Raw genomic sequence first — 11434 nt, 5'->3', positions numbered from 1 at the left:
CCTGGCTGTCCTGGAACTTGCTCTGCAGACCTGGCTGTCCTCCTGGAACTTGCAGATATCCATCTGCCTCTGCATCAGAGTGCTGGGGTGCCACTACCACCCAGCTAACTAACCCTTTTAAGATAGAGACATGATGGGTGGGTAAGGGGGACTTTTGGTATAGCATTGGAAATGTAAATGAGCTAAATACCTAATAAAAAATGGAAAAAAAAAAAAAAAAAGATAGAGACATGAGAAGGCTATCCGATCAAGTGAGTTTTTTTTTTTTTTTTTATGTCAACGCAGAGCCCATGGCCATGGGTCCTTAGTCACCAGCCCATGGCCACCACTCTTAAATCCTAGCTACAGTCATGCTTCCTTGTGAGTCAACTGGAACTGACTGCTAACGTTTCCCAGTTTGTGTGGCACCAGCTGTAGGAAGTGACCTCCGAGCCATAGCACTTGGGGGCTTTTAACACCATCGCCAGGTAGGGTTCTCTATGGTAACAGATGGGAGTAAATCAGCAGCTGAGGGAGACTGGGGTGGGGTCATTAGCAGGGAGCTGGGGAGACAGCGAGGGGAACGAGCTGCTAAGACTTTAAGGGTGTCTCTGCAAGACATCAAGGTGGCAGAGAGCCACAAGCAGTGGCAAGGCCCCTTCATCTGTAACTGGAGCTGGCCAACGTCATCGGACTGTAGATGAAATATGGGAGGGGAGTTCCCACCTGTCACCGCTCTAAAGGTGGCTCTGGATGCTTGTTGGTGTGGCATCCAGGAAACAACCAGCCCTTGCCACGACCATGAAGCACCCTCACCCTCGCTGATGGCCAACACCCTCTTCTCTCACTTAGGGGCTACATCATCCAATTGTATCCACACTGCTGACAAGGAGCTGAGTGTCCCAAAACATAACTCATTTATTTTTGGTTTTGGGCCAGGATCTCAAGTATCCCAGACTGGCTTCGAACTCACTATGTAGTCGAGAATAACTCAGAGTCTGTTTCTCCCATCGTCTCCAACAAAATGGAAACTTTAAGCATTCTTTGGGAAGTCGCTTAGATGGTGTTTTGCTGGGGCAAACATGTGAAGAACTTTTTGTTTTGTTTTGTTTTTGTTTTTTCGAGACAGGGTTTCTCTGTATAGCCCTGGCTGTCCTGGAACTCACTCTGTACACCAGGCTGGCCTCGAACTCAGAAATCCATCTGTCTCTGCCTCCCAAGTACTGGGATTAAAGGCGTGCACCACCACTGCCTGGCTGTGAAGGAATTTTCTGTTAAAGTGGACACAGGTGTGAGAGACTAAGCCAGACATGTAAAGGATGTTTCTCCTGTGCAGACACAGGAGAAAGGATGCTCTGTTAAAGCAAGCACGTGAAAGGACATGTGATAAAGGATTCTCTGCTAAAAGGCACGCATGTACTGGTCTGCCCTATACTGTGTAGTTGAGCTGTTATTTTGGGGGACTCTATAGAGATAACATACCAAAAACCTTTGGTGGTATGTTATAGTTTGTTTATTTTGTGGACTCCGGCTGACTGGCAGAGTGATGTCAGGTGAGACAGACGCACATGCTAAGGCAAGACACACGGAGGACATGTGATATTTGGAAGGTATAAATAGGACTCGACAGTGGCAAAGGCTGACCTAGGTTTGCTTATAGAGCTAGCTGCTAGCTGTGCAGCACTTGTGGGTCTTGAGTCTTCGCTGATCTTTGCTTTGCAAAAGGCACACAGGCCGAGAACTTCTGGCATTCCTCCTGCTGACTCAAGCCAAGGCTGAGTGAGGCCTGGCTGTCTCTGCGAGGTAGTGACACTGCTGCTGACTGCAGTTTGATATATATATATATATATATATATATATATATCCTATTTGATATATATATATATATATCCTATTGAACCAGACTGCTGGTGCATCTGTGAAGTGTCTGGGAGTGGTTGGAGCTGTTGTTTTTGACCTGGGCACTGAAAGGTTGACTTTTAGATAACACAGAGGGAATTGCTCTAAAGAACCATTTCTAAACAGGTTCACTTCCCCTATATCTTGTTTTTTTTTTTTTTTCTACTACCTTTGGTGGGTGGTGGGCTAAAAGGGATGTTAAAGCATTTAAGAACCGTCATTAAAAGTGGGTTTTAAAACATTAAAATTACACCCTACCTCCTGGGGGCTGCTACAGCTGTACACCATCACAGCTGGTCTTAGGAGGTGTTGGGACTCAGAGCCCTGTCGCAGGATTTTCCCTGTCCAATTACAATAGGGCAGTGGGAGGCCTGTGACCGGACAGGGAAAGGGAAGCAGCGTTAAGAGTTGCAGAGACGGAGCATCTGGGGTAGCAAGAAGAAGGAAGATAGTGGTGGACGTGACCCACGTGGCATTTACCAGCCACAAGTAGTCGTGATATCGTAAAGTTAGCATAAATTGGGGTTGGGATAAAGCTTTTATCATTATCAATTGGTTCTGAAATTATTCTATTGGCTTAATGTAAATTGTGATATTATTGATACAGAAATCTGATCGGTTCGTTATACTTTAAGAGTCTTGATTTTACCGGGTTACTGGGCATTGTGAGATGCAACCTCAAGGTTGGCAGTTCCATTTAGTTACCAGGATGTGGGGTCACCGACTACATGGGTTTATGGCCGAGGAGTGGCTCCAGGGACAAGCGAACGAGAGCTGGGAACACAGCGAGGGCTCAGGCACAGCAGTCAGGCACAGCAGAGGCTAGCTGGGGAAGAGTAGCTATCTCCCCAGCCCCTCACCAACTTTTTAAATAATACATTCTACATTTATTTATCTTGTAGAGGGTCATGGCATGGCACACGAGGGGTTCAGAGAACAACTTGCTGGGGTCAATTTTCTCCTCTAACAATGTGGATTCTGGGGGTCAAAATTAGGTCACCAGGCTTGGTGACAAGTGCCCTTTAGCAACAAGTGCTCTCTCTCTCTCTCTCTTTTTTTTTTAAGATTTATGTATTTATTTTATATGAGTACACTGTAGCTGTCTTCAGACACACCAGAAGAGGGCATCAGATCCCATTACAGATGGTTGTGAGCCACCACGTGGTTGCTGGGAATTGAACTCAGGACTTCTGGAAGAACAGCCAGTGCTCTTAACCGCTGAGCAGCCATCTCTCCAGCCCTTTTGCTCCACCTTTTTCTGAGACGGAGTCTTTCACTGACCGTACATCTTTTCACTGTCCGAGCTGGAGTGGCTGGCCTGAAAGTTCCCAGGGTCCACCTTGGCTGCACATGCACGGGCGTTCGAGCTTTTAAGGTGGGTGACATTGCACTGACCTCAGCATGGGTAAGGGTTTGACCTCGGCCTGCCCTCCCTTCTGAAGCACTGGAGTCACGGCCATGCACCGTCCCTCTAGGTTCTGGTGTCACATTCTGCCTTTTCCCACATTTTACAGTTCGGTGCTTTTTAAACATTTTAAAAGATTTTATTTATTTACTTATTATTTTGAGAAAAGAATCTCACTATATAGACTTGGCAGGCCTGGAAGTTGTAAAATAGACCAAGCTATGTAAGATCAAGTGCGTATGCTTAAAATCTTAGTACTTGGGAGGTAAAGGTAGGAAGATCAGGAGTTCAAGGTTACCTTCGGCTACGTGAGGCTCATTCCAGTCGGTACACACGAGTCCCTGTTTCAATAAACTAAAACAAAACAAAATAAGGAGACCAGTATATGACCCAGTGGGTAACAGCATTTCCTGCTAAGACTGATGATGGTAGTTCAAGCCCGGGGAATCAGACGGTAGGAGAGAACCAGGAAGTTGTCCTCTGATGCTACACAAACATGTGGTCCGTGTGCCCCTCACTGCACATGTGCAATGTTAAGTCACACACACACACACACACACACACACACACACACACACACACACACACCAATCAACCCTAAACAGCCAAGACAACAGCAGAAAAAGCTGGGTGTAATCGCCCACAACTTCACTCCCAGCCCTCAGGGGCAGAAGGAAAGGCATCTCTCTAAGTTCCAGACTAGACTGCTCTCTCTGTATAGTGAGTTCCAGGACAGCGGGAGCTACATAGTGAGACCCTGCCTCAAAGAGAACCAAAACAGAACCAGCCTTCAAAATGCATATCACATATAATCAGTATGTAAGGCATGCTTACGTATTTGGTGATATGTAACCTCCCCCCGCCCCAAAATAAACCCATAAAATAATTTTCTTTGCTACTTTGTAATTTTGCTACTGTTATGAATCAAGAGCTGATAAGCAAGCGATCTGGTATAGGACTGTGAAAAGGGGCTGTGACTCACAGGCTGAGACTGCTCTGTGGTGACAAAATGTTTCAGGGCTAGAGAAGCCAGCACTGACCAGCGTTCTGTGGAATGCCCAGATGTCTTAATAGAGGGCCCGTGATTAACCGGGAGGGGACTCGTACTCAGCAACAGCTCTCCTGCAAGGCAGTCTGGCTGCCCTCAAGGCTCACTGCCACCTGCTTCAGCCTCCAGCCACCCCAGTATTCTGAGGAAACCTAAAGACATTCTTTTTGTTCTGTTTTTTTTTAAAGATTTATTTATTTAACGTATATGAGTGCATCTCCATTGCTCTCTTCAGACACACCAGAAGAGTGCATCAGATCCCATTACAGATGGTTGAGAGCCACCAATTGGTTGCTGGGAATTGAACTCAGAACCTCTGGAAGAGCAGTTGGTGCTCTTAACTGCTGAGCCATCTCTCCAGCCCTAGGCATTCTTCCTATGAGGATTCATGAGCAGCAGACAAGCAGTTATCAGCAGAGAAGTATGCTTGTTGTCTCACCCCTCAAAATGCCTCTTTTGGGTGTGGAAACACACCCTTGTGATCCTAGAACCCTGAAGGTCATGGAAGGAACATCACTGCAAATGTGAGGGCTAACCTGGGCTACACGGTGATCTCTTGCCTCAAAACAACTATTCTCAGTGCTGAATAACCTAGCACAGGAGGTGGAGGCAGGAGGATAAGAAGTTTAAGGTGATTCTTGTGTATATGTAGCAAGCCTGAGGCCAGCCTGGGCTACACAACACTATCTCAAAGAATAAAATAAAAAAAATATTTATAAGGCCTAGCAAAAATGGCTCAGTGGTTAAAGACACTTGCCACCAAGCCTGAAAACTTGAGTTGGATCCTTGAACTCATGTAATGGGAACAAGAGAAACAACTTCCACAAGATGTTTTTTGATACACACACACACACCACTTACAATCTTTATTTTTTTTATTTTTTAAGTCTTTCTACATAGCCCTGGCTGTCCTGCAATTCACTATGGTGTAGACCAGGCTGGCCTCAAACTCTCAGCGATCCGCCTGCCTCTGCTTCCTGAGTGTTGGGATTAAAAGTGTGTGCCATCACGCCTGGCAGAATAAATGTTTTCTTTTCTTTTTTTTCCTCTGAGACAGGATTTCTCTGTGGCTGTTCTGGAACTCACTCTGTAGACCAGGCTGGCCTCGAATTCAGAAATCAGCCTGCCTCTGCCTCCCAAGTGCTGGGATTAAAGGCATACGCCACCATGCCCGGCAAATGTTTTTTTTAAAAGAAAAATTTTAATGAACAATGAGTGTAATTTTATTATTATTATTATTTCTTGGCAACTTTAAAATCCAAATCTATTAAGGTTTGGTCACTGGTACACTTTCCTGGACATAAAGTCTCACTGGACGGTTTATTTTCACTAGAGACAGCCTTGCAGGAAGGAAGCTCACCGTGGGCCTGGCAGATCCCCTTTCATGGACAGCAGGTGCTGCTTCCAGCCACACCCATGAGTGCGTCCCCAAACCAAAGTTAGAAAATGGCTGATTTCCAGCCCGTTCCCCAGAACTCAGAGACTGTCTTCCTGTTTATCTTGGTGAAATGCCTATGCTATCCTGGCCCTCTGCATCGGATTCAGACAAAATGGTCACAGGGAGAAGCCGGAGGTCCTTCGTCACAATCAGGCACTCTGTCCCTTGGGTGGAAAAGACACTATGCTAGGAATGTTTAGTGATTGTCAGGATTTAGGACACATTCAATATCTTAAGAAACTGAACTCAGAGCTGGAGAGACGGCTCGGCGGTTAAGAGCACTGGCTGCTCTTCCAGAGGTCCTGGGTTCAATTCCCAGGAACCACAGAGCAGCTTGCAGCTCTCTGTAACTCTTGTTTCAGGGGATCTGACACCCTTATACAAACATACATGTAGTCAAATCACCAATACACATAAAATAAAAATAAAATAAATATAAAAGAAGAGGAAAGCAAACTGAACTAGGTTAGGTGGTGGCAGCAGTGCTTGATTTCTGTACTTGGAATGCCAGTCTTGTGAGTTCAAGGCCAGCCTAGTCTAGAGTGAGTTCCAGGACAACCAGGGCTACACAGAGAAACCCTGTCTCGTAAAACAAACAAAACAAAACAAAAAACCCCAAGTCATTTTTGTGTGCGTATATGTTTGTGCGCGCGCACACGCATGTGTCTAGGCAGGAGGCTGAGGAACTCAGTGTGTGGCAGGAGGATCCTGAATGAGGCCAGCCTGGGCTACAAAGAGACTTTGCCCATGTCACACCTTCTCTGTTATCTAGCTGCATTGCTCAATGTTTTTACTTTACTACTTGGAGACTTTGGGCCTCACTAACTTGTCTAGGCTGACCCTGAACTTGCTTTGTAGCCCAGGCACACTCTGTAAGCAAGAATTCAACTTTCAATCCTCCTGCCTCAGGAACATGCCACCATCACACCATTGCCCCTGGAACCTCACTCTCTGCCTGGTGTCTGCCTTTGACACTTCTGAGATCATTGCTTCCTAACTTAGGGGAGCTCCCGCCAAGAATGGTGGCCACTCAGGTAGCAATCAGCTGTGGTCCAGGTTGTCATGTAGGAGCAGACAAAGTGGCACTTCCTTGAAATCTTCAGTCTGTTTTCACCATGTTGTTTTTGACGGGCTGGAGGCAGGCACTGCCTGAAAAGCAGCAACTCCCACAGCATACCACTCACCTTCTGTTCAATGGAGCCTCTACCACTTCCTACTTCATAGACTGACCATTAAGACAGTTTTATGTTGACAGCTACCATGGTGATGGTAGACCAGATTCTTATCCAAGCAACTTAGTCAGTGGCACGCTAACCAAGACCTCCCAGATGAGAATTACTGCCTAAGTTATCAAACTACAATAATCACAAAGTCCATAATTGTGGACTTTTGGAAACATTTGAAAGGAGTACTTTATATTTGAATATATATACACATATATGTATATATATATATATAATTTTATTTATATATATGTAAATATATATGTGTAATATATGTGTGTAAATGTGTATGTATTTTATATATATTGTATATATATATAATTTGTATGCATTGGTGAGAAAATTTCAGATGCCCTGGAACTAGAGTTATAGTTGTGAGCTGCCACATGGGTGCTGGGATTTGAACCTAGGTCCTTTGGAAGAACAACCAGTGCTCTTAACCACTGATCCATCTTTCCTGCCTTCTGTATTTGACTTTCTATTAACTGTATGTTTGTGATTCTATATGCTTAATTGCAACAAGAAAAGTAACCAGGCATTTCTGGGTTACTTGTCTTCTGAGATAGGCTGGCCTGGAACTTGAAACTCGGAACTGTTTCAGCGTTGTCAGTGTGCGACCGCATGAGAGCCATGACTGATTCTGTTCACTAAAATCTTAAGTCTGATGTCTTTAAGTAGAATTCAGTAAAAAATACAGTTAAACACACACACACACACAAACCATGTAGAGAGCTAAACTGAACGTTAACCTCCTGAGAGAGAAACTGTTGGGGTCAGCGGCTTGGCAGGGAGAGGTCCTGGGACCGACACCTTGAGCCTGAGCCGAGATTGAAGGAGAGAGCAAAGGAGAGAGCTTCCTCTGTTGTCCTCTGACCTCCAGACGCACTGTGGATTGTACATGCCCACATTATGTACACATACACCCTAAACCAATAAGCTGTAATAAAAAAAATTAGAGTCCTTTGACTATGTGGGCAATTTTAATAAGTACAAGCAAGTAAATGTAAAAGAATTGTAACAAATTCCCTGCTTGTTGCTTCCTGCCAAGACAAGTTCCTTTTACAAACAGTTAAAAAAAAAAAAAGTGTATGTACTCTAGCAAAAAAGAGGCCGAAGAACTATCTGATTCTACTTATATCTACTTACTTGTGTGGGGGGGGAGGTTGTGGGGGGAGGTTCCTGGGGATCAAGGTTAGGACTCTAGGCTTCCAGCAAAGAGCTAAATGAGCCACAGGCCCAGCCTGCTTCCTGCATTCAATGTATGCATTTCAGAAAAATATTTTCTTTGGTCCCGGGAAATGAACTGAGGGCTTTGCATACAGCAAGCAAGCACTGTACCCCTGAACTACACCCCCAGATCAAAATGGCTTTGTATTTTTGCACTGGGAAGGAGCTCATGTAGTCAGGGGTGGCCTCTGTGTAAGCAAAGATGAACTCAGTCTCCATCTCCCAAGAGCTGGCACTACAGACGTGTGCTACCACCATGTTCAGCTTCAAGATTATTCTCAAAGTGTATGCGTGTAAATGTTGTCGCTCTTACATTTCGGAGTTGTTTGCTTGCAACTTCATTCAAATGGCAGAGCTAACAATTCCCGTTTCTGTGTTCCCCCTGGCATCCAAACAGCAATTTTAAATTCTCGGCTGTCTGTCCCAATGGCTACACTCAAGTATACGACCGTGTGTGTACATTATGACAAATGTTTGCACCTAGGGAGGTCCTTCTGTTTTGGAGGCTGTATGACCATGTCGAACTCCGTAGCCCTGGCTGTCCCAGAACCCACCACATAGAGCAGGTTGGTCCTCAACCTGTACAGCTCTTGCTTCCCTCTCTGCAGCTCCAAATATACCCGTCATTCTCCTTGCCCCGGCCCCACTAGTTACTTACTACAAATCACACGTGGAACCGACAGTCTCTGGTTTGTTTCTCTGAGCTGTGTGTGCAAGTGCGTTTGATCCTGGAACTCACTTTGTAGCCCAGGCTGGCCCCAATCTCACAATGATCTTCCTGCCTCTGAGTGCCAGCATTAAAGCCGTTTACCACCGTGCCAAGCTCTATGAGGTTTGAAGGTTTCATAAAAACAAAGAAACAGCAACTAGTGTGTTCGTCTCAATTTACAACACTGAAATCAAACAAAATGCAGATAACTGAGTTGGCAAAGAGGGCTCACGCTAATCACCTTACCACTGACCAGAAGAGGTAGGAGAATCTACTTCCGAGGACTACCGGGCTGCGTCTCAAGACAACAAAGAAAGCCCGTAATAATCCTCATAATTCTGCAGACACTATTGGCAGATTCTAATGTGAGACTTTAACTCCCTGTGCAGCTTCGTTCACGGACTATGCTCTTGAGAGCTTCAGGCCTGAATGCGGATCTGGAACCGAGCCCTGATTACCTTACTTAACCCAGAGGTCTCGAACCGGAACCGGGAGAAATCTCAAGAGTTTAAGGACCGCAGAAAAGCAAAAACAAAGCAAAGCCAGAACCAGGCCCGGCGACTGCAGGAGCCGGTCCCGGAGCAGGCTGCCCGGGGGGCCTTTGTTGTGCCCTCCGCGGCCTCCGGGGAGCAGCAGACCGGGAGCGCGCAGCGGCCGTCCCGGAGCTTGGAGCGGCCCAGCGGCCGTCTGAGCTTCCGTTTCCTCCTCCGCGGGACCGAGGTGGCCGAGGCAGCCCCGGAGCGCTGCCGGCGGGCCCGGACAGGCAGGTGGAGCTGCGCGCGCGCAGGCCGGCGACGCGCGCCCCGGGCGGAGCCGCGAGGAGGAGGGGAGGGCGGAGGAAGCGGCGCGCCCGCCCGCTAGGCCCGGCCCGCCGCGTGCGCGCGGCCCCCGCCCTCTCCGCCCGCGCGCCGGGTCGCCGGGGCCGTGGTGTACGTGCAGCGCGCGCGGAGCGAGTGGCGCCCGCAGGCCCGCGCCCTGCCCGCCCGCCCCGACGCAGCCGGCTGGGCCCGCCCGCCCAGGGCGCTGTGCGCCGCGCAGGCCGCGCTCTCTCCGGCGCGATGCGGCGCTAGGCGGCCCCGGGCAAGGCAGGCGAGGCCAGGGCGCGCGCGGCCTCCCGCAGCGGGCGGCGGCCCCGGGCGGGCGCCCCGACGGCCCCGCCGCCGCCCCGCTCCCGGCCCGCGGCCCGCCCTGCCGCGGCCATGGCCAGTGACAGCGGCGGGCCCGGCGTGCTGAGCGCCAGCGAGCGCGACCGGCAGTACTGCGAGCTGTGCGGGAAGATGGAGAACCTGCTGCGCTGCGGCCGCTGCCGCAGCTCCTTCTACTGCTGCAAAGAGCACCAGCGCCAGGACTGGAAGAAGCACAAGCTGGTGTGCCAGGGCGGCGAGGCCCCCCGCGCGCAGCCCGCGCCGGCGCAGCCCCGCGTCGCGCCCCCGCCCGGTGGGGCCCCCGGAGCCGCGCGCGCCGGCGGGGCGGCCCGGCGCGGGGACAGCGCGGCGGCCTCGCGCGTACCGGGCCCGGAGGACGCGGCGCAGGCCCGGAGCGGCCCCGGCCCAGCAGAGCCCGGCTCCGAGGATCCTCCGCTTAGCCGGTCTCCGGGCCCCGAGCGCGCCAGCCTGTGCCCAGCGGGTGGCGGCCCCGGGGAGGCGCTGAGTCCCGGTGGAGGGCTGCGGCCCAACGGGCAGACCAAGCCGTTGCCCGCGTTGAAGCTGGCTCTGGAGTACATCGTGCCGTGCATGAACAAGCACGGCATCTGCGTGGTGGACGACTTCCTGGGCAGGGAGACCGGGCAGCAGATCGGCGATGAGGTGCGCGCCCTGCACGACACCGGCAAGTTCACGGACGGGCAGCTGGTCAGCCAGAAGAGTGACTCTTCCAAGGACATCCGGGGGGACCAGATCACCTGGATCGAGGGCAAAGAGCCCGGCTGCGAAACCATCGGCCTGCTCATGAGCAGCATGGACGACCTGATCCGCCACTGCAGCGGGAAGCTGGGCAACTACAGGATAAACGGCCGAACGAAAGTAAGTGGCTGGGGCTCTTGCGACCGGAGGAGGGTCTGTGAGGACCACCCCCCGCCCCCGCAGACCCGGGGCCCGGCGCTCTGTCTTAGCGTGGCTCCTTTTGTCCTTGTACTGTCTGCCACAGTGCACAGTGCAGAGCCTGCCGGAGCCCTGGTCACTCGTGGGGGTCGTTGGGGTACCAGCTACACCGGGTCTGGGTGATGCATCTTATCTTGCCTGTGTGCCTGAGCTAGTTAAAAGCCCCGCGGTTTTTAGCGCGCACCCGGCTCTGATTGAGAGCCAGACACTGTGTTTAGCTAGGACTCTGTCAGCTGCCCCCAGAAAGGTTCATTTAAAAGCCTGTGGTCGGAAAACTCCCTGTATTCAGGAAAAGCTTGGCGGCCTGCTCCCCTCCCCCGTGTAGCTTTATCTTGCTGGCTGTCCCTACCGTTTTGAAACCCACTACCAAACCAGGAAAGCGGTGTTTCCGTTCCCAGGGCTCATAG

General features: G+C 50.0%; 1 protein-coding gene and 1 long non-coding RNA gene across 3 annotated transcripts in view; both read left to right on the top strand.

Moving 5' to 3' along the window:
- Nucleotides 1–9927: 9927 nt before the first annotated feature.
- The window catches only part of Egln1 (egl-9 family hypoxia-inducible factor 1), a 40668-nt gene continuing 39161 nt past the window's right edge, over nucleotides 9928–11434 (top strand). For both annotated transcript variants that reach the window (NM_001363475.1, NM_053207.2), the window contains exon 1: nucleotides 9928–10949. In NM_001363475.1, the coding sequence (NP_001350404.1) occupies nucleotides 10128–10949 (822 nt within the window). In that variant the 5' untranslated portion in view covers nucleotides 9928–10127. The remainder of the gene's footprint in view (nucleotides 10950–11434) is intronic.
- Nucleotides 10957–11434, top strand: part of Gm46060 — a 9968-nt gene continuing 9490 nt past the window's right edge. The window contains exon 1 of the long non-coding RNA XR_001778719.2: nucleotides 10957–11434. This exon is cut by the window's right edge and continues 1208 nt beyond it. This is a non-coding gene — a long non-coding RNA (predicted gene, 46060).

Source organism: Mus musculus, chromosome 8 (genome assembly GCF_000001635.26).
Source record: "Mus musculus strain C57BL/6J chromosome 8, GRCm38.p6 C57BL/6J".
In the NCBI taxonomy this organism is placed as follows: Eukaryota; Metazoa; Chordata; class Mammalia; order Rodentia; family Muridae; genus Mus; species Mus musculus.
The sequence above is the reverse complement of the archived record's forward strand: the minus strand, read 5'-3'. Positions and strand labels throughout refer to the sequence as shown.